The sequence below is a fragment of the Toxotes jaculatrix genome, chromosome 3, assembly GCF_017976425.1.
Source record: "Toxotes jaculatrix isolate fToxJac2 chromosome 3, fToxJac2.pri, whole genome shotgun sequence".
Taxonomy (NCBI): Eukaryota; Metazoa; Chordata; class Actinopteri; family Toxotidae; genus Toxotes; species Toxotes jaculatrix.
The window spans coordinates 30,742,762-30,764,985 of NC_054396.1; the positions used below are offsets into that span (position 1 = coordinate 30,742,762).

Here is a 22,224-nt window from a genome sequence, read left to right on the forward strand (position 1 = left end):
GATTATGGGTTATAGATCCAAACTGCAGTTCAGACTCAGTCTGTCAGCTCTGATCCTGGACTGGAGGTCGTGCGTGTAGCGTCTGTCCCTCTGTGGAGGACATGAAGGAGTCATTTACCTTAACGTCGTCTCATCGTTCCGTCTGTGTCCTGGAGACCGTGAAGGGGCGGGGCTTCATTAGGACGAGCAGCTCGACCCTGACACGTTCCTGTCGTCCATCGCTGTGGTTCCGACGTTCACGTTCCGCTCAGGATGAACTGGAATAACTTTGCTGTTCCTCTGTTTTCTCCTCTGGCGCCACCATCAGGTCGGTGCTCTGGTTCACACCTGCTCACCTTTCAGTCTGAGCCACTGACTGATGTTAACATCTGTACAGCTGCTGCTGGACCCAGATTCTGAGAATTCAAAAAACATCTGGATTTTTCACATTTCATCGACCAATCATAATCAGGCCTGAAGGGGCGGAGCTGCACAGACCACATGACATTTACTGTTGTTTTTAATGAGCTGATCTGACCTGTGGCCAGGAACCAGTGAAAAGAGACTGGGACCACTGGGAGACCTGGTCTCCACCTCAGCTGCTGCAGCTGTTGTTGTTGTTTACTCTGTCAGCTGCCACAGATTATTTACTGATAAATAAATGTATTGTAGTTTATCTGACTGACATCACAGGCATGGTGTGGCCCCTCCCCTGATGATGTCACAGCTGTGTGCGTATAAATGAGCAGCAGACGGCAGCTCGGCGACAGACAGACGTCATGTGGTGTCGAGGTTTCCTGCAGCAGGCGCTGAGATACATGTCGACCAGCCGACAGGTCAGTGTGTGTGTGTGTGTGTGTGTGTGTGTGTGAGTGAGTGTGTGTGTGTGTGTGAGTGTGTGTGAGTGAGTGTGTGTGTGTGTGTGAGTGTGTGTGTGTGAGTGTGTGTGTGTGTGTGAGTGTGTGTGTGTGTGAGTGTGTGTGTGTGTGTGAGTGTGTGTGAGTGAGTGTGTGTGTGTGTGTGAGTGTGTGTGAGTGAGTGTGTGAGTGTGTGTGTGTGTGTGTGTGTGAGTGAGTGTGTGAGTGTGTGTGTGAGTGTGTGTGTGTGTGAGTGAGTGTGTGAGTGTGTGTGTGTGTGTGAGTGTGTGTGTGAGTGTGTGTGTGTGTGTGTGAGTGTGTGTGAGTGTGTGTGTGTGTGAGTGTGTGTGTGAGTGTGTGTGTGTGTGTGTGTGTGTGTGAGTGTGTGTGTGAGTGTGTGTGTGTGTGTGAGTGTGTGTGTGAGTGTGTGTGTGAGTGTGAGTGTGTGTGTGTCTGTGTGTGTGAGTGTGTGTGTGTGAGTGTGTGTGTGAGTGTGTGTGTGTGAGTGTGTGTGTGTGTGTGTGTGAGTGTGTGAGTGAGTGAGTGTGTGTGTGTCTGTGAGTGTGTGTGTGTGTGTGTCTGTGTGTGTGTGTGAGTGTGTGTTTGTGTGTGTGTGTGTGAGTGTGTGTGAGTGTGTGTGTGTTTGTGTGTCTGTGTGTGAGTGTGAGTGTGTGAGTGTGTGTGTGAGTGTGTGTGTGTGTGTGTGTGTGTGTGTGTGTGATCAGGGCTCAGAGTTTCGGTCAGTAATGAAACGTCCTCGTGGTTCAGCTCAGCTGCTTCGTCTCATCATCTCATCTGAACTGATCTGTCTCGTTTTTGGACAGTTTGAATGCCGCTGTCCCCTGTGTGTGGACACTGGCGTTAACGTCCCCTCAGTCCAATAAAGAGAATTTAATGTTTTACATTTTTTAAAATCAAATCAATGATTTGTTGTTTTTACACAGATGAAACGAGTGAATCAGCCAAAACAAACTGAAACGTGTCTCACCTGTATGCCTGTCTCTCACCTGGCTCTGTCTCACCTGTGTGGCTCCACCAGGCGGGCATCCTCTTCGATGTGGATGGCGTCCTGCTCCGCGGCGGCTCGGTGATCCCGGCCGCTCAACGAGCTTTCCGGAAGCTTCTGGACCAAAACAACAACTTCCTGTTTCCTGTCGTCTTTGTCACCAACGCAGGAAGCTGTCAGAGACATCACAAGGCCCAGCAGCTGTCTCACCTGCTGAATGTCCAGGTAAGACAGACAGATGGAGGACAGACAGGTAGAGGACAGATGGACGGGTGGATCCAGTTCAATCCAATCAATAATTTGTTTCTAATTTATTCGTCCGTTTGTTTAATTTTTCTTTTTTACTTTAGTTTTACTTTTAGTTTTAATCTGTTTTTTTATTTCATTGTTTGTGATGAAATTAATTTTCATATTTAGTTTTGTGTTTTGGTGACAGACACGTTTTGCTGTGTTGTGATTGGACCAGCAGAGGTCATGTGACCTCTCTCTCTCTCTTTCTCTCTAGATCTCCCCAGAGCAGGTGGTTCTTTCCCACAGTCCTTTGCAAATGTTAAAGAGTTTCCATGATAAATGTGTCCTGGTGTCAGGACAAGGGCCGGTGACTGACATTGCCAACACGTATCCTTCACAGTTGACCTTTGACCTCTGAGTGACCTTTCACTACAACCACAGATCATAAATCCCGTCCGTATCAATTGATGTGATGTGGCGCCCCCCTCAGCCCGTGGTCACTCACAGTACTGCAGCTGAAATCATTGTCCCTGTGGATCTGCTTTGTAAACACGACGCCTCCTGGATCTGTGAGCTGAACACGAGAAACACCGCCGACAATTTAACATCACTTTGGCTCAAATGTTCTGATTTTCCACAGACAGTGAGTTTATCAGTGCATCAAACCACTGGACATGTTTACTATCGGATTTTAATCGTAGCAGTATTTTAAATTAACCCTGTGAGACCTGAACTATGAAAGAATGGTCAGAAAATTCTAAATTTTCAAATATGAACTCTTTATTTGTCCCTTTGACAAAATGTAAAAAAAAAAAATTAAAAAAAAAAAAATTCTAAGTATATTTTTTGTTTGTATCACACATGTCAAAACATTTAGAAAAGTGAGGAGTGTCTACCAGGAGTCAGTATACGAGCATAAGAGTTCATCTAAAAGGGTTAAATGCAAAGTTTATGCTTGATGGTGATGCAATGAGTCCCAGAAATGTGGGTATCATATATGATACGTACGGGCTCACAGGGTTAAAAATCTTTAGGAAGTAAAACTGTTGAGCAGAAACTAGTTCTCTGTCAAACAGTCTCATTCCATGATTCACACTTTGCATACGTTGAGCTTTCTGCGTTACGATGTGAGAGTTTGTGACGTGAAGGACACGCACCGACCGACCGTTCATCATTTTCCACGATTCCTGGTTTTATGTGTTGAAGTCTTGACTGTGTCGTCGTCAGTTTGGGTTTTCAGAAGGTGGTGAGCATCGAGCAGCTCAGAGAACATCACCCCCTGCTGGACATGGTGGACCACAACAGGAGACCCAAACTATCTGTGAGTGCCACACCTGTGGCAGGTGACGTATGCAGCAGGTTCACACAGACTTCAGCTTGATTTCTTTGTGTATTTGATCATGTGTCTGTTCTGTTCCAGTCGTCTCCTCTGCAGATTCTCCCCAAAATAGAAGGTAACACAACCACACAACAAATACACAACAGAACTACACAACAGCGCAGCGTTCATGGTTCTTTTTGAATGTACTGTTTATATTTCATTTTTATTTGTCGTTTCTTCTAATTCATATTTTAAACATGAACTGTTTCCTTTGCTCTGCTTTATTCAACACAGTATTCACATTTCTTTACTTCCTCTCAGCTTTGTCTACATTTACACTGGAGCTGTAAATAAAGGTTGAATGAATGAAATGGAAATTTATTGATCTGAAAGCTTTTTGTCCAGAACCTTTTAACAACAAGACAATTAAAGTGTGTTACAAGAGACATAAAAATGCATCATGACAACAAAGAGAAGAAAGAAGAGGTGAAATACAAACACACGTCTTTATGTTTTCAAATGAAACGAAAATGTTTAATGTTTCTCGAATGTTTAAAAAGCAGGTTAAATAAAGTTTGTTGGTCAGAAACATGACACAGTCCTTTCCTTGCTCTTATTTTCCTCACTGACTTCCTGTGTTGCCAAAGCAATCATCCTGTTTGGGGAGCCAATCAGATGGGAGACCAACCTGCAGCTGTTGATTGACGTGCTCCTGACCAATGGGAGTCCTGGTTGTGAGTACGACGCTCACCTGTCGGCTCAGCTGCCAGTTCTGGCCTGTAACATGGACCTGATGTGGATGGCTGAGGCCCCGTCTCCACGGTAACTGGTAAAACAAAACCAAGTATCAATACTTGGGTAACTGGTCACTCTAGTTAACATGTTCTGTCAGTAGCATGGGCTGTAATTTATATGTCCCTCAGTCAGAACGGTGGTGTTGATAGTTTTGACCCTTCTGTGTTGCCGTAGGTTTGGTCATGGGATGTTCCTGCTGTGTCTGGAGTCCGTCTACAGGAAGCTGACGGGTCGGGAGCTGCAGTACCAGGCGCTGCTGGGAAAACCCAGTCTGCTCACGTACCAGTACGCTGAGCATCTGCTGAGGCGGCAGAACCACAACCGTAAACTAACCACCGTTTATGCCGTCGGGTAACCAAACTCTGTATAACAGCAGCTACACTGACCACAACACCGTCTGCCCTGGCCAGTAACCAAACCATCTTCCTCTTGTTGCCTAGCGACAACCTGATGACGGACATCTATGGTGCAAACTTGTACAACCGTTACCTGGCTCAGCAGCACGCTGCCATGCCAACCAGCACCAGGTTCGTTGCCCAGGGAACAGGGAGTCAGCTGACGATGGCAGTCCCAGAGGAGGAGCTGGTGTCTGCTGCCGCCCAGTGTCGCTCCATACTGGTACGGACAGACTTTCTGATGTTAACAGATGAAGAGTAAGATTCTTTTCTCTGGTTGAGTTTGTTGGTAAATCCAGATTAAAAAAATACAGCAAGGTGCAGAACAGAAAAGAAAAAAGAATCAACACTGTTTGAGTCTCAAGAGTCTTGTTAAAGTTTGCCATAACTTAACAATTTCCCTCTGAGGGATGAATATATAGTATATCTATCTATCTATCTATCTATCATAAACACAGCACTGTTATACCATCCTCAGGTGTGCACAGGTGTCTATAACCCTCGCTTCCCGTTGCCAAGCGACTGGAGCAGCGGGATCACGGAAAAAGTGTTCCATGGTCACAGAGACCTGATCCTGGAGCCAGACCTGCTGGAGCCAAGCCACGTGGTGGAGGACGTGGAAGCTGCTGTCGATCTGCTTCTGCAGCATGAGGGCTCCATCACACCTGAGCTCTGACACATCATCAGCTTTGTTCAGTCACATCAGGTTCAGTCCAGATGACCCGAAGGGGTCTACAGCCAGTCACAGTCTGGTACAGTCAGGTATGGTCAGGTGCAGTCAGTCAGGTGAGCTGCTGATGTCAGTAAGAACGTTGCTGCCCCAGTTACAAACTGTTCCATCTCTGAGAGTCTGGACTCCTGCGTGAGTCGGACTGAGGCGTACTCTCCTCTGAGAAAGGCCTCCAGTCCTGGATGATCCTCCTGAGACCTGGTCCCAGCTCACAGGTTCAGCAGAGTATTAAAACACCTGCGAAGACCTGAACATGGAGCTGGGTTTAAGCTGTGACCTCTGACCTCAGGCATGTTGCTCAGTATTTCAAGCTGATTTTTATTTTTTTACACAAAAAAAAGTTTAACCCTTCGACTTCTGTGACCACAAAGAACCTGACTCATCAGAAACTAATCAATAATCAATAAATAACAGTGATCCGCTGGTGCTCTGAACATCTGATTCACATCTAACACTGTGTGATGTTATGATTTGATTAGAGAACTGTCAGCGTCTGAATGTTTCGACACCTGTTATTTTACTGAAATAAAATGAAGATGTCTGAAAACCTGTCAAAGAAATTCTGCTTTAATAGAACTGATGAAATTCTGCTTCAGGTCAATTATTTATGTGTTAAAAGTTCATTGTTCCTCAGCAGATGGATTTCAGCTCAGCTCTCGGTTCACACGGTGCAGTGTCTCTGTGTCTCTGAGCTTAAAGCTGAAGATGAAACAGAGGAATCCTGAGTCTAAATGTCTGACTCCTCCAGCAGCTGAACACGCTCCTCACAGTCTCTCTACACGTTCGTGTCCAGTTCATCCCAGACCAGCTCCATGGGGCTCAGGTCTGCAGACTGGTCTTCATCGTGTGAAGCCACCGTCTGGTCCTGGTCTTCGGATGTTCTGGGTCCTGGTCTTGCCGTAGGATGAAGTACAGTCCTACTTCCTGCAGCACAGCATCGTCCTGACGAAGCATCAGAGGCTGACATTTCAACACAAACGGGGAAAATGGAGATTCTCTGTCGACGGACTGTGTCTATGTGAATATTTTATTTCTTTGGGTGAAGTGCAAACCTGTGGTGGACAGTGTGTAAGTACACGTCCTGTGTTAGAGTTGGGGGGGTGACACATACTTTTACTAAAGTTGGAATTTGAACAAAGAACTTTTATTTGAAATGTACAGCAGAAAGCACTGAAGTACTGTACTTATGTACAGTTTTGAGGTACTTGTACTTGAGTATTTCCACTTTCTGCTGATTTATACTTATATTTTCCCTTCAGCTGCAGTTTCTGGTTAGTTTTCATATTAATATGTTAATGTTTCTGAAAAGGGGCTTTTACTTGTGATATGTTTAAGTACATTTTGCTGATAATGCTTTTGTAATTTTACTTTTACAGTAAAGGTGGAGTATACTGCTGTACTGGGCACCCAAACTACCCAAACTCCAACAAAACTCCACTGATTTTCATGGAGAAACAACTTGTTTCTGAATCAGAGCTGAGACTTAATCCAGCAGTGGACGCTGTAAAACGAACTGTGGTGTTTGAAGAGCACTTTCTGACGTTCCCTGAGACCTTTCCGATTTTATCCTGTATGATTGTTTGAGCCTGTTCGACCTGCTCAACATGGCGGCGGGAACAGGACACTTCGGAACAGGAAGGGGGAAGCCGCCGCACCTGCGCAGTGGCTCAGCCTGGTTCCCTGTAAAGATGTCTGAGCAGGCGGGGAGGGAGCGGAGCGGAGGACCCGAAACATACGCGCAGAACCTGCAACTCTCCGTAACTTAACCGGTCAAGGTAAGGGCAGGTGGCCCCGCAGAGCCGCAACGACCGCGCCCGGGTGCGGCGGAAGGTATGGGCCTTCAAATGAACCGGGTTACCGGCGCGCAGGGCGGCTGGGATCGTAGACCAGAGCAGAAATGTTGTGCAGGACGCTCCGCGCTGTGGCAGGGGCGTGTCCGCCATCTTGTGACAGAAGTGGCGCCTAAACAGCAGCGGTCGTTCCGAGCGAGCCGCGCGAGATGGCTGTTAACGGCGGAGCTAACGGTCGCATGGCACCCTCTTTGTGTATTTAAACCACTTTAGCCCAGACAGAGCCCGCTGTTGCCCGGGACCGACCGCTGCGGAGTCCGTGTGTTCAGCCCGGGCTCCGAAGGAGCAGCCGCAGCCGCAGTCTTTTGTTGTTCTCCTCCTCCTCCTCCCCCCTCCGTGTTTATTCGGAAAGCCTGCCAGGCGCATGCGTGTAACCATGGCGCTCAGCTCTGGGTCTGAGAGAAAACACCAGGAAAGTGGAAATTTATGGACACGGCGCTTTGACTAAGCACAGACCCACACAGACCCGGGTTTCTCTGCTGATAATCGATCATCGGGATCACATTCAAACTGAAATCGTTCCGTTGGCCGCCACACTCAGCCCGTCATGACAAACCGTTCGGCCTGACTTTCATTTTCTGTCGTGTGAAAATGAAAATGTGTGGGACCGTTTTAATCCAATGCTGTCAGATTTCTGTAGCGTTTCAGATGAAACCGTCCATTACTGCTGTGACTGAAGGCTGCAGCTAACGAGCACAGCCATAATCGATTAATCTGCCTGTTTCGCCGATTAATCATTTGGTTATTAAAATGTTAATAACAGTAAAAACACCCGTGTCGACGTCTTCAGTTGTCTTATTTTGTCTAAAAGCCAGAGAGAGTTCAGTCACTGAGACAGAAAACAGAAAATCAGACACTGACAAACTGTGGTTATAAAGATGAGCTGAAGTTTGGCTGCAGCGTCTGCGAGTGTCTGACCGGAGAGGAAGACGATTCGGTCAGTTAATGAGGACACAGCCTGGTCAGCATGGTGCAGGGCAGCAGCTTTAATCAGCTTTTAATGGATAATAAAGTGAATCTGCAGCTGTTTTCATGATCCGTTAATATTTTGACATTTTTCAAGATAAAGACAAAAACGTTTCTCCTGTGTTTTCTGTCACGGTGAACTGAGAACCTCTGGCTTTTGGACAAATCAAGACATTGACAGACAACAACAACAAAAAAAACAACAACCCGTAAATACCAAGAATCAAACCTTAACGTCTCAATGTAAGAATTCCAGATGAAACCACAAACATCTTTTCCAGAATTTACAGCTGTAATTCACAAAATCACTGACTGGTAGTTTCTAAACTGGAAAAGCAAAAAGAGCAACTGGTGTCTTTAAAACTCTGAAATGTCCTGAGTTTGATGTTAAATGATGTTTTTAGCTTCTCAAATTTCAGGAACTGTCCTGAAAAACTCCCCACATACGACTCCTAATAGTTATTTTCATTATCCATCAGTCTGCTGGTTATATTCTGGTTCAATCAGGGAAGTTTTCAGTCTGTGTAACATGAACCTGTGGAAACTGTCCCAAACTACCACGCGCCAGGTGACGTTTCTCTGAAGAAAGAAGTCGTTAGCAGTTTATAAAACCATGCACAAGGATTTGTACAGATTAACACACACACTTTTTTTTCGTGAACTATCCTGACTTTGAAATGATCTCATAAATATCTCATCTGTGTTTTATTTTGAAAGTCACACATCTCTTCCTGTCCAGGCAGGTCAATGTCATTCTGACGAGCAGCCGAGATGTCCAGTGACAACCAGGGATCGGTGAAGGGGGAGGCAGCCATGATTCTTTCTCCCTCTGGCTCTGCCTCCTCTCAGGGACCGCCCCTCTCTCCATCCACCACGTCCAAACCACCTGAGCTCCCAGGTACAGCTGTTTGTCTCTCTCTGACCTGTCTGACTGATCAACTGGTCCAGGCTGGCTGGTCTAAGTACTGCTGTCTCTCTCACCTGTCGGTCTCTCTCACCTGTCTGTCTGACAGATGAACTGGTCCAGGCAGGATGGTCTAAGTGCTGGTCTCGGAGGGAGAACCGACCCTATTATTTCAACAGATTCACCAATCAGAGCCTGTGGGAGGTCCCAGTGCTGGGTCAGCATGACGTCATTGTGAGTTCCTGTTTCAGTAAATAACAACAAACTAACAGTCTAATAATAATAATATAAAAACATGCAGCGTCTCCATGTGAAGCTGGACTCATGTAAAACTGAGTTTACTTTAATAACAGGATAATATAAAGATTCAGTCTTATAATATAGTTCTAACTTGTATGTCATAGTTACTGTTTACAGTTGGTATGTATATACATCTGTCTGTCTCTCTGACTTGTCTGTCTGCAGTCTGATCCTCTAGGTCTGAATGCGGCTCCGGCAGAGGGCGGAGACAGTAACCTTGGCAACGGTCAGAGGAAACGGAGGAGCTCTGAGGAGCAGGGGGCAGCGCCTAACAGCCTCAAACGAGCTAAGGTAAAAACTGCCCACCCACAGCCGAACCAGAGCACGCACTCATTCAGGTGATCAGTGTATGACTTCATCTGTGAGAAAGACCGGCCAACAGGTGACTGGCGTGCAGTGGCTGATGGGAAGCGGAGTCCTCTGATTACCTCTGTATGAACTAACAGGCTCTTTGTTTCCAGGTGGAGCCCACCACCCCCATCTCTCCCAGCACCCCTGGGGTTAAACCCTGGAGCTCTGCCCCAGAGGACAAACCGGCGCAAACAGCCACACCCACTACTCCAAGCCCCGCCCCTGCCCCGTACAGACCGACCGTGTGAGTACTGAGGCCGCAGCTCTTCCTGTCAGCACGTTTAGCTTCGCCTGATATTGTTTTGTCTCTGTGCAGGTTTTAAGGTTCACCTGTTAACGTTGTTTTATTTTTATGTTAAGTATCTACTGGGATCTGGACATTCAGACCAACGCTGTGATCAGAGAGCACCCCCCAGCCCACCACCTGCCCCCCCACCCTGAGATCGAGCTGCAGAGAGCTCAGCTGGTCACCAAACTGAGGCAACACTACCACGAGCTGTGTCACCAGAGGGAAGGTACGGTCACAGCGGACAGGACCTTTGCTCCGTGGCTCTGCAGGTCGGCCCGATCACATTCACACCGGGGAGCTGCCCAATACAACCAGTCTAATCCACTGGTCACTGAGCAGCTCCACTGGAACTTTAGGGTTAAAGGCCGTTTATCGAGCCGGTGCAGGGGATCGGACCGACGACTTCCTGTCCCAAGTATAGCTACAGTGTATTTACTTGTTGCTCAGCTGGACAGGTGTGGTCCACGTAGTCATGAGTTTCACGTCTGTCGTTCAGGTATCGATCCGCCCCGGGAGTCATTTAACCGCTGGCTGCTGGAAAGAAAAGTGATTGACAAAGGTCACGACCCTTTGCTGCCCAGTGACTGTGACCCCGTCATTTCCCCATCCATGTTCAGAGAGGTCATGAATGACATCCCGATCAGGTACCTGTCTCTGTCTCTGTCTGTCAGTCAGCAGTGTCTCAGCCTAACCCTGGTACCTGTTCACTGGAAGTTGCTGTCTCTGTGTCTCAGGTTGTCTCGCATTAAGTACAAAGAGGAGGCTCGAAAGTTGCTGTTTAAATATGCTGAAGCTGCCAAGAAGATGATTGACTCCAGGTAGGTCACAACAGACCAATCGCAGTGTTTTCTCCTGCCGAGGTCATCGGTTGATGGGCGGGCTGATGGTGAGGGAGCTCTGACCCTTGACCTCTGACCTGTGCAGGAATGCGAGTCCAGAGAGCAGGAAGGTGGTGAAGTGGAACGCTGAAGACACCATGAGCTGGCTGCGCCGAGATCACTCCGCCAGCAAGGAGGACTACATGGTAACTGCTGACCTTTGACCTTTTTAACTGCACATATTTATCATAATGTTTAGTTTGTGGCTGTTTATTGGACTGCTGATAACAAACAACACGAGCCGGACGTGATTCACAACCCGACACTCGGGTTGGTTTCATCAGTCTGGGACTGGGACAGTTCACAGTCTCCTCGCTGTCTGTCCTTTCCTGGTACTGCTGTAGACGGTCACTGCCCCAGGTGAACAAGTTCCAGTGTTTCAGGGTCTGGTTGGCCAGCAGGGGTCACAGGTGGACGGGTGCTGCGTCAGCAGTAAGGCTGTGAAACTGACCTGCGGCCGTGAGCTTTGGGTAATATCACGTAGAATAAGGTTACAGATGGACAACAGCAGAAACTGATCCCAGACTTAGAGACTGTGAAGAGTTCAGGAACTCAGAGAAGAAGCGCTGCTCCCCGTCGCTGAACAGGTGAGGGAGTCAGCTGAGCTCAGGAGTCCCATCTGGTCTGAGACACCAACCCGTCAGGGGTCCTCAGGATGTCTGGGCTGCTGAGACGTGGAGCTGTGGACGATGTCGAGGTGTGTGATGTAATCACTTGTGTTTTCAGGACCGACTGGAACACCTGAGGCAACAGTGTGGTCCTCACGTTGCTGCTGTTGCCAAAGACTCTGTGGAAGGAATCTGCTCTAAGATCTACCAGCTGTCTGCAGAGTACAGCCGCCGCCTGAGACAGACACACCTGAGCCTGCTGCAAGACCCGCCCACAGGTGTACAAACACACACACACACACACCTGAGCCTGCTGCAGGGCCTACCCACAGGTACCACCCCACGCGTCCTGTTTGTTATTTACACGCGTGTTTACGTGTCTCTGTGTGTTCAGAGGCGTGTGCGTCCCCCCAGCAGTCCCGGCTGGTCTACTGTTACCCGGTGCGTCTGGCGATCCCCTCGCCCCCCCTCCCCCGGGTGGAGCTGCACTTTGAGAACGACATGGCCTGTCTGCGCTTCAGAGGAGAGATGGTCAAAGTCAACAGAGGTCACTTCAGCAAACTGGTGAGTGCTGGTGACAGTGAGTACTGATACTGCTGATACCTCTGATGGCATGACGATGGCATGACGCTCACACTCAGCTGGAGCCGTCTGACAGGTGTGAGCAGGTGGTGTTAGCACCACTGTCTCAGTTCAAAGTAGCTCCACACACTTGTACTGTTGTATCACAGTTGTGTTACCATCAGGAAATCAGCACCACCTGCAGGTGTTTCACATTAAAAGCCCCTCAGGAAAGGGAGAGAACGTGCTCTCTGAGCCACTTGTTTTTAATGTGAAACGTTTCTACAGGAAGTGATTGGTTTGATTGACAGGAACAACAAACCACAGCAGCTGCAGATCATCAGTGAACACGAGCAGTTTTATCTCACAGCAGTTAATTGTTACTGTTCGTCAGCAGAGGGCGACATTCCCCTGGACATCCTGTCTGTTTGTGTCTGTCTCTGTTCATACTGACTGTCACCTGTCTGTCTGTGCAGGAGCTGTTGTACAGGTACAGCTGTATAGATGATCCTCGCTTTGAGAAGTTCCTGTCCAGAGTGTGGTGCCTCCTGAAGAGATACCAGGTCAGCTGACTCTCTGTTAACCAATCAGCTTTTACCTGCTCTCACCTGACCCTGTGTCTGGTAACGGCTCACTTCATCAGTGAGTGAACGAGGTGCGTCTGTGTGTGTGCAGGAGATGTTCGGCAGCGGTGCTAATGAAGGGACGGGCCTGCAGGGGGCGCTGCCGGTGACGGTGTTCGAAGCACTGAACCGACAGTTTGGAGTTTCCTTCGAGTGTTTCGCCTCGCCGCTCAACTGCTACTTCAAACAGTTCTGCTCCGCTTTCCCCGACATCGACGGCTTCTTCGGATCCAGAGGGTGAGACGGGCGTGAGACACCTGTAAGCCGCGGGACAGCGGCAACCTGTTCGTCCTGTCTCTGATGAGTTCACAGCAAGTAACTGAGTGTGTGTTTTCAGGCCGTTCCTGTCGTTCTCTCCAGTCAGCGGCTCGTTTGAAGCCAACCCTCCGTTCTGCGAAGAGCTGATGGACGCCATGGTGACGCACTTCGAGGTCAGTGGCACAGACCAGGCTGGCCTGCTCCCGTCTGTACTGGGTGGCAGCACAGTGGTCTGTACTGGTAAACCTGGCAGCTGCCTCAGTGTGTGTTTAAGGAAGATGAAAAGGTTCTGTCAGAGGCTGTGTGCAGGTCTAACCCTGGCCATACTGGTCTGAGCCAGACTGTACTGGCCTCTGCTGGTCCTGTATATCCAGGTGTACATATTGCAGTCTGTCTCCCTGTCAGGAGCTGTTGGATCAGTCCTCGGAGCCTTTGTCCTTCATCGTCTTTGTCCCTGAGTGGCGTGACCCCGTGACCCCCGCCCTGACCCGCATGGAGGGAAGTCGATTCCTCCGTCACCAGCTGAGCATCCCGGCGTACGAACACGAGTATCGGTCTGGGAGTCAGCACACCTGTAAGAGGTACGGATACTACGTTAGTTACTGCAGTGACACTGCACGAACACGTGTGTCGGTCCCTGGAGCGACACAGTGCTGCTGATACTCTGCAGTAACCTCTGTGTCTCGTTTCCAGAGATGAGATGTACTACCGGGCCGTGCACGGCACCGCAGTGCTGTTCCTGCAGAACGATGCAGGGTTCGCAAAGTGGGCTCCGACTCCAGAGCGTCTGGCTGAGCTGACGGCAGCGTACCGCCCCTCCTCCTCCCGCACCTCCTCGCTGTCTTCTCCTGGCCCCGCCCACATCACTCCTGGAGACAGAGACTCCGCCCCTAAGGCTTCTGATAGGATACAGAGCAGTGTGATGTCACCAGGCGGCCATGACAACAACAACAACAACAACAGCAGCAGTAGCAGCAGCAGTAGCAGCAGCAGTCCTCGAGACAAGATGGCCGCTGTGTAGAGGGGCGGGGTCACAGTGTGGCGTGGTCTTACCTGTTGGAAAGTTGTTTAAAGTCTTTGTGTTTCACAGCGTTAGTTTGTCATTTTGTCTGTTCAGATTGTCCCTCACCAGCACCTGTAGCACACCCTCAGCTTCTCTCAACATACCTGCAGGGGGCGGGGCCAGAGCGGCACGCTGAAACCTGATTTACCCCCCTCCGTCATTCAGTTGGCTTTCACGCATCCCCTCAGCCTGGTGCGTCCCTGCTCACGTCGGCTGTTCTGATTGGTTGAAGCTTTTCATTTACCTGCAGCTGATTCATGTCCAGGTGTGGCTGCTGTTGTTGCATAGCAACAAGCATCTCAGCCAATAAGGATACAGAGTGAGCAGAGACGCGTCAAAGCTCCAGCAATAAAAACCTCTTCATTCACCTGTGATGTCATCTGTGATGTCACTGGAGGACTTCTGATTGGTCCCCACACTGACTGGGCTTGGTGATTGGTTGACAAGGCAGCTATCGTTTCTATTGGACTCGTCTTTCTTTGTTGGACAGAATCCGGTGACGTCCCCCTTCAGGCCCCGCCTCCTGGGGATGGCCTGGCCAATCAGCGCTCGTCCTTTAGAGGCTGTACTTGCTTCGGCCGTGGTGCGTTGTAGGAAACTGAATATTCAGCAGGCAGGAGGAGGCGGAGCATCCACGGTGACGCCATATTTACTGGTGGGAGGAGGCGGAGTCAGAACTGGGACTCGGGTTCAGACTGGTCAGCGAGGACGGACGGCTGAGACGTACTTCATCCTCCTGCTTCGTCAGAGATCGCGTCACTTCCTGTGCTCTCCTCAGACGTGAGGGAGGTGCGTGCGTCGCAGGTGTTATAACAGCAGGTGGAGCTGTTGGAGATGATCCTCCATCATCAGCAGAGCTGTGAAGTGTGAGGAGTTATTTCAGGGTTCCTGTGGTTCCTGTGGTTCCTGCTTCCTGTTCTCGTACAGGATGTTTCAGATGTTTGATGAACCCAAAGCTCCTCACACTTTGAGCGTCTCTTCTCTGACTCTCAGATTTCAGAGTCGTCCAATCAGGCGTCTGTCGCCGTGTGACATCAGTTCCTGTCACGGCAGCAGCAGTGTAGATACTGTACAGTTGAACTGATGTGAAGTCTGTTGATGTTATTTTCCTCACCTGCTGTTGAATTGATTGAAAAAACAAATGAAATTGTTTAACTGTTCTTTTTTATTTGATTTAATTTAACCGTTTTTAAAGAGCTGGGTCTGTTCCTGTGTTACAGAGCGTACCATAGTTTGTTTTAAACTAAACCAAAGTGTTATTAAGAAAATCTATAACTTGTATGTAACAGTAGAAGTGTGTATGCATCAGTCATGCTGACGTCGAACCAGCAGAATCCTCCTCCACCTTATTTTTATAATTCTCAGCTGTTTCTTTCTGGAAGTTGATCTTTGTTTTTTATGGGATCTTGTTTGTTTTTGTTGTGCATGAAACATTTGGACTCTAAACGATCTTTGTAATCCTGAATGTTTTCCAGGCCGAGTCTCCGGACCGAGCGGCAGCTTCGCTGAAAACAGCCTCAGAATGTTTCAGCTGCTGTGCTCAGCTTCAGCCCACGTCCTGTCTGTGTGCTAAGCTAGGCTAATGTTGGTCTGTTCCTCTGAAACCAACGGAAACAAAGTGGAGACATTTTGTTGTAACTCATAAGATTTGTATCTAAAATTCACAGAGTTGTTCTGGAGTAAAAATCCTGTGACTACGAGCTGATTATTGGCATCTCATGACACGTGATCTGAGAGAACGTCGTTAGTTTTCTACCGTAACATGACTTCAAGAAAACTTATTTTCTCATTTGGATGAAATTTGGATGAGGACGTATGAGATGAAGCTCCTGTAGTTATGAGATGAAGAAAACAGTTGGAATTCTTTCTCTGCAAATTCAGAATTTTGTTCCTGTTCATATCTCAGACTGAGATAAATATAAATGTGAGATTATTGTTGTGAAAGATTTCATGACAGTTTTCTCGTAGTTCAGATCCGTCACATAACTACAAGGTCTTTGTCTCTGTTTCTCAGCTGTAATGTTTCACACTCAGAAGAAAAATTCAAAGATCGTTTGTCTAATTAAAAATCTGTCATTAAGAGTAAAGATCTCCACAGGAGAAAATGTCATAATTACAGGATCTTTTTCTTGTTGTTATGTTTAGAAAAGCTCGGTGATTATTAGTTTTCTTGAAATATAAATGTAGAAGAATCAGAGCTGAAGCCACAGTCTGTCTCCACTTTGTTTGTCTTTAATAAAAATGTTAATGTTTCTTTATATTTGAAATTCAAACCAGCAGAACTTTCCAGCGTCAGACTCTGATGTTCTCAGTCTGTTTTCTTTGCAGCTGAGGAACAGACAGGAACGTGCTCTCTTCCTCAGAGTCTGGTGGTAAATGTGAAGCGAAGCTCGTGGACAAAGACTCGGCTGTTTGTGGAGAATGTAAATACGGTCTGTCCTTCGTCCTGCAGACAAACTGCAGCTTCACTCTCCCAGTAAAAATATATCCAACCCAGTGCAACCAGTCCAACCTGTCTGATCATTTATCCTGGACTCACTGACACTCTTTGCTTATATGTTCTCTGCAGATGTTCTACTGAGAACACAGGAGGCTTTAATCCACAGATGTTCTAGTGAAGCGTTGTATGAGTGTTTTTCAGAAACGTTCTCCTGATGGAACGATCCCAAACAGAACAAAATAAAACTTCAGAACCTGAACATGAGAACATGAACATGCACATACATCATATTACAAATGTATGATTATTATTAATTTTAGAAAATGCTTGTTTCTTTTCACAGAACTGTCTCTTTAATATCATCACATCTTTTGTCCTGATCGAGGTTAGTGTAAAGCTTAGTGCACCTGTACAGCAGGTAAAATGAGCTCGTTGTGTTTAGTGTCCATCAGGACCTGACAATACAAAATAAAACGGCCTTTAGAGTTTTTTGAGCAGATTTGGTTTTATTTTGAAATGTGTCCGGAAGAGTTGTCGTTGCTGTTAACTTGACAGCAGCGGAAGTAATCCGGGCTGTAATTTCCTGGAAACAGTCGTTGAACGGTCAGAGCCGATCACTCCGATTATCACTTATCAATAATCATCGGACAGCCCGTCGGTGTTTGTCACCTCCGTGACTCAGACACAGCAGTACCGGCAGTTCATCACACCGGCCGGAGAACACACAGCGTTAGCTCCCGCTGTTAGCTGTAGCTGCTGTTAGCCCAGCCTAGCCCAGTAGAGTTAGCTCGCTCGGACCCGGATCGGACTGGACGGGATCGGAACCGTTTCCACCATGGGAGCCAACCGCAGTGAGGGAGGCCGGGACTGGCTGGAGCAGGACGGACAGGATCAGCCGGAGCAGACCCCGGTAAGAACCGGAGCTAACGAGCTAACGGGTAATGTTAGCTCGCTACCGACCGGAACCCAGATGTTCGATTTTTTTTTGTTCAGTTACGACGTTCTCATGTCTCAGTGCTGCCAAACGCTGCGAAGACTTGTAACATAAAACAACAAACCGAAGATGAGAACAGGAGAACAGGTTCTCACAGGTACCGTGGTTCTGCTCGCTCCATGGTTCCAGCTGGTCCTCGGGGACAAACCTGACCAGCAGGTGTGTTTGCGATGAACAGCTCACAGAGCAGAGACCGTGGACACATTGACTCACTGCGAAAGTCCAAAGGAAACCTGTGGACGAGAACCTGAACATGCAGGTTCTGAGCAGAGCGTCTGTTCTGATGGTTCTGTGTGTGTTTGCAGAAGCCGTGGAACATGATGATCAAACACAGACAGATTCACAGACGAGGACGACGCTCACACATGACAGTCAGGTCAGTGCTGCTCCGTACTGGTCCACAGTGGTTTGTACTGGTCCACAGTGGTTGAAACGGCCCATAGCTGTAATGCAGCAGCAGATATGTTGTGTTGTTGGACTCGGTCTGATCTCAGGTGTTCATCACCTGCACAGAGCTGACCAATCACTGAGGCTGTGCAGTGTTAACGTGTTCCTGTGGAGGTTCAGGTTCACACCTGGTTTCTTCATCACGTCTGAGAGGAGCTGTGGACGGCACTGATCGATCAGGTCATTGATCAGATCAATGATCAGCGGCGACTCAGAGAATTAATGCTGTTAGTTCATTCTCACCTGTGTGTGTGTGTGTGTGTATAGCTACACAGATCCTCAGGTGTCCATGGACCTGCTGAGGGCGGTGCTTCAGCCCAGCTTCAACGATGACATCATGGCTGTGTTCAGGAAGTACCAGAAGGTCAGAGAACGCTGCACACGGATTCATTGTTGTTCAGATATTTTTTCTTCTTATTTGAATTGAACTGAGTTTTCTCAGTGGAATGTGCTGATGAACCTGATCAGTGTGACGATGTGAGGATTCAGATCCTGATGGTTCTGCCTCCAGACCTGCTGCTGTCGTTTCACTGTGTGAAGGTGTGAAACAACAACACGCTGTCAGTGTCTGGAACAAATAGAACTTAACCCAGACCTCAGACAAAAAGAAATGAGGGCACCGGAGCGAGCAGGTGTGAGCAGGTGTAACCAGGTGTGAGCGGGTGTGAGCGGGTGTGACCGGGTGTGAGCGGGTGTGAGCGGGTGTGACCAGGTGTGACCAGGTGTGAGCGGGTGTAACCGGGTGTGACTGGGTGTGAGCAGGTGTGAGCGGGTGTGAGCAGGTGTGAGCGGGTGTGAGCGGGTGTAACCAGGTGTGAGCGGGTGTGACCGGGTGTGACCAGGTGTGAGCGGGTGTGAGCGGGTGTAACCGGGTGTAACCGGGTGTGAGCGGGTGTGACCAGGTGTGACCGGGTGTGAGCGGGTGTGAGCAGGTGTGAGCAGGTGTGACCAGGTGTAACCAGGTGTGAGCAGGTGTAACCAGGTGTGAGCAGGTGTGAGCAGGTGTAACCAGGTGTGAGCGGGTGTGAGCGGGTGTGACCGGGTGTGAGCAGGTGTGAGCGAGTGTGAGCGGGTGTGACCGGGTGTGAGCAGGTGTGAGCGGGTGTGAGCGGGTGTGAGCGGGTGTAACCAGGTGTGACCAGGTGTGAGCGGGTGTAACCAGGTGTGACCAGGTGTGAGCGGGTGTAACCGGGTGTGACCGGATGTGACCGGGTGTGACCAGGTGTGAGCAGGTGTGAGCGGGTGTAACCAGGTGTAACCAGGTGTGAGCGGGTGTGAGCGGGTGTAACCAGGTGTGAGCAGGTGTGAGCGGGTGTAACCAGGTGTGAGCAGGTGTGAGCGGGTGTGAGCGGGTGTGAGCGGGTGTAACCAGGTGTGAGCAGGTGGTGTTGTTTGTGTTGCAGTTCTTTGAGAAGGCAGCGGAGAATGTGAAGGAGAACATGGGAGATGACATCCAGACTGATCAGCTGATCAGAGAGGCCTGCAGGAACGTTCTGGAACATGTGAGGTCACTTCCTATTGTCTTACCTCTGACCTGATGGTCATGTGACTGCTTGTGCTCATGTGCACTCATCTGTTTGTCTGTGGTTACCGTGGCTTCCTCTGATGTCATCACCAGGCCAAACAGCTGTTTCCAGAGGGGGAAATGAAGAAGGCGGGGCCAGAGGTCGCCATCAAGGTAGGAGGCCTGAAACTGACCCATCAAACAAACAGAAACCGGTTGGATCTGGTTTGGATTCTGTTCTGACCTTGGTCTGGTTCTGCTCCCGTCCTGACAGAGGTCCAGACCTCCTGACGAAGACTGCAGTCAGAGAGGAAGTCCCCTCATCAAGAAGGTAGCGTGACCTCTGACCTCTGTTCTGTGACCAGCTTTAGTTCAGCACTGCTGTGGTTTCCAGCCTCTGGATCCTGATCAGCAGCTGAAGGTTCAAAGCTCTGATTTTTTTTTGTCCCCAGAGAAAAACCCGTCCTGGCGCTGCGCTCGTCTCCTCTGATCGGCCTCAGACCTTCTCCTCTCAGTGAGTACCTGACAGGTGACATCATCAGTATCCAGGTAGATTATCGCACCTGACGACCCTCTGACTGTTTGTGTCCTCAGAGTGAAGCCGAAGTCTGATCCCATCAAGAGAGAAGGACCAAAGGTGAGTCAGGTCTCACCTGTCAGACTCACAGACGCTCACTCAGGTGTTTTCATCAGACTCAGGGTCCAGATTCAGGGTTAAGGTTCTGAGTCCAGAGGAAAATCCTCACATCAGTGATGGTTCTGTAGAGAGTCACAGCTGATTGGAGGCTGCGTCCTCCAGGATCTCAGAGACAGAGGTGAGACACAGGTCTGTGTTTGGCTGAGTCTGATCCAGTGAAGAAGAGCTGAGTCAGGGTGAAGCTCCTGGAGCAGCCTGGTCTCAGGTCTCAGAGGCAGGTCCATGTACTGACCCTGCCTCTTCATCTTCATCTTCATCTTCATCATCATCATCATCATCATCTAATGAGCCACTTGTGTGTGTCTTTACGTGTGTGTGTGTGTGTGTGTGTTCCAGTGGGATCCGTCCAGACTGAACGACAGCAGCACATTTGTTCTTGGCTCCAGAGCAAACAAGTGAGTCAGCAACACGTTAACTACATGTTATTTACACGTTATTTACAGACTGGCTGATGTCATGTTAACATCATGTCTCACTGTTACAGCCTGGGAGATTTTTTTGAAAAACTTTATTAATGTTGTGAAATAATAAACATTTATTGAACAAATCACAGTAACAACAAAACGCAGCAAGGAGACGGAAATAATACATCACAGTGACATCACAGTGACATCACAGTGACACACGATCTGATCTGATCTGATCAGATCAGATCATCAGAGGCTTGTTCAGGTAAATCCAGCAGATTCTAAACCAGGTCTCAGGAGGAAACAGGGACATGACTGGAAAAAGACCAGTTCACTGAGGAATCCCAGTCTGAGGCACAGCAGGAGCAGGAGGGTGAATGTAAGGAGACCAGTGGGAGAGAGGATGGTACCACAGTGAAACATGGAGGGGGGGCATTCAGGTGTGGGGGGGCTGAACCGATGGGACGCCGTCCTTCAGAGACACCCTGGTCCCTCTGGTCTGGATCTCTGTGGAGAAGGATTGTGTGTGTGTGTTTTATCTGCTCTGAACTGGGAACACTGGGAGGAGGAGCAGGTCCACAGGTAGACACACTAACACACCTGGAGGGTTAAAGGTGACCTGTCACTCTGATGTCACTGTGCAGGGCGCTGGGGATGGGCGGGACCAGAGGACGGATCTACATTAAACACGCCGACCTGTTCAAGGTAAACACACACACACTCACACGTCTTCTGCTTTATCATCAGGAGAAAGTAAAGTCTGATCAGAAACCAGTTTAATCCTCACTCATCAGGACACCCTGACGACCTCTGAGTCACATGGTGTGTGTGTGTGTGTGTGTGTGTGTGTATGTGTGTGTGTGTCAGTATGCTGCAGATGCAAAGGACAAGCAGTGGCTGGCAGAGCAACATCACATGAGAGCGACAGGAGGGAAGATGGTGAGAAGAGACTGTTCAGAACCTGTAACGTAAACACAGCTCAGTGTCTGAGCGATTGGTCAGCTGATCACAGATCAATCAGCTGATTGATCTGTGATCAGTCCGCCAGTTTTCAGGTTGCTGGGTCAGGTGGTCCAGGAGCAGAGCCTCTGCTCCTGGACCATTGAGTCTTTAAGCAAAGCTAAATTTCAGTGGTGGACTGTACGACTGCACCTGAACGCACCACTGTAACACCTGTGTGTGTGTGTGTGTGTCCAGGCCTACCTGCTGATTGAGGAGGACATCCAGGATCTCTCACGCACTGACGAGTACAAGTGAGTCTAATGCGACCTCTGTGCGTCACGAGGTGGTTACCTTGAGGTGGTTACCATGGTAACACCTGTGGTGTTTGATTTCAGGGACTGTCCAGAACTCCGGATGGACGAGATGAAGCCGTTCACTGTTCCTCTGTGGATGGTGGAGAAGATGCAGAGAGCCATGGACGCTCAGAGAGACGCTGACCTCTGACCCCCCCCCCCCACACACACACACACACACACACACACACAGGTAGTCTTTAGTAAAAACCTGCCAGATGTTGGATAGACAATGAGCCACTTAGAGGATAGATTGATCATGTGACCACCAGACTCTGATCTGATTGGTTCCTTCCATAGTTTTTATTTTTATTGTTGTTTTTAAAAAATGAGATAAAAACTTTCTGACTTGACGACGTGTTTGTCATCTGTTCATACCTGAACTGGGCCGGACTGTGTGCGCGTGTGTGAAAGAACCGGAGCCGGTCTGAGACGAGACCTGCGAGACGCGTCTCCTCAGCCTCAGACCACGAAC

At 48.8% G+C, this 22,224-nt stretch overlaps 3 protein-coding genes across 4 annotated transcripts; all 3 read left to right on the top strand.

Annotated features, from left to right (window-relative positions):
• Positions 1–733: 733 nt before the first annotated feature.
• Positions 734–5,798, top strand: zgc:77375 (uncharacterized protein LOC402927 homolog). Its single transcript, XM_041033149.1, has 9 exons — positions 734–815; positions 1,876–2,067; positions 2,348–2,460; positions 3,301–3,394; positions 3,494–3,527; positions 4,042–4,216; positions 4,364–4,540; positions 4,630–4,807; positions 5,063–5,798. Exons 1-9 carry the CDS (start codon positions 759–761, stop codon positions 5,258–5,260), a joined length of 1,218 nt encoding a protein of 405 aa, XP_040889083.1. The 5' UTR covers positions 734–758; the 3' UTR covers positions 5,261–5,798.
• Positions 5,799–6,994: 1,196 nt separating this feature from the next.
• pcif1 (phosphorylated CTD interacting factor 1) lies at positions 6,995–16,737 on the top strand. The gene is made up of 16 exons (XM_041033144.1): positions 6,995–7,089; positions 8,870–9,028; positions 9,144–9,268; positions 9,500–9,625; positions 9,796–9,929; positions 10,046–10,200; positions 10,471–10,618; positions 10,709–10,792; positions 10,899–10,998; positions 11,579–11,738; positions 11,855–12,024; positions 12,498–12,584; positions 12,697–12,881; positions 12,982–13,075; positions 13,308–13,483; positions 13,596–16,737. The coding sequence occupies exons 2-16, from the start codon at positions 8,902–8,904 to the stop codon at positions 13,921–13,923; spliced, it is 2,199 nt and encodes a 732-aa protein (XP_040889078.1). The 5' UTR covers positions 6,995–7,089; positions 8,870–8,901; the 3' UTR covers positions 13,924–16,737.
• Positions 16,738–16,969: 232 nt separating this feature from the next.
• On the top strand, positions 16,970–22,102 carry LOC121178788 (deoxynucleotidyltransferase terminal-interacting protein 1). Of its 2 annotated transcripts, none has more exons than XM_041033145.1 (13): positions 16,970–17,315; positions 17,705–17,775; positions 18,114–18,210; positions 19,250–19,348; positions 19,465–19,524; positions 19,625–19,681; positions 19,803–19,864; positions 19,945–19,987; positions 20,384–20,442; positions 21,099–21,159; positions 21,322–21,393; positions 21,652–21,707; positions 21,792–22,102. In XM_041033145.1, exons 1-13 carry the CDS (start codon positions 17,241–17,243, stop codon positions 21,898–21,900), a joined length of 921 nt encoding a protein of 306 aa, XP_040889079.1. In that variant the 5' UTR covers positions 16,970–17,240; the 3' UTR covers positions 21,901–22,102. The 2 variants fall into 2 exon arrangements, with proteins under 2 accessions (XP_040889079.1, XP_040889080.1); XM_041033146.1 differs by having other exon boundaries at positions 17,708–17,775.
• Positions 22,103–22,224: the final 122 nt, after the last annotated feature.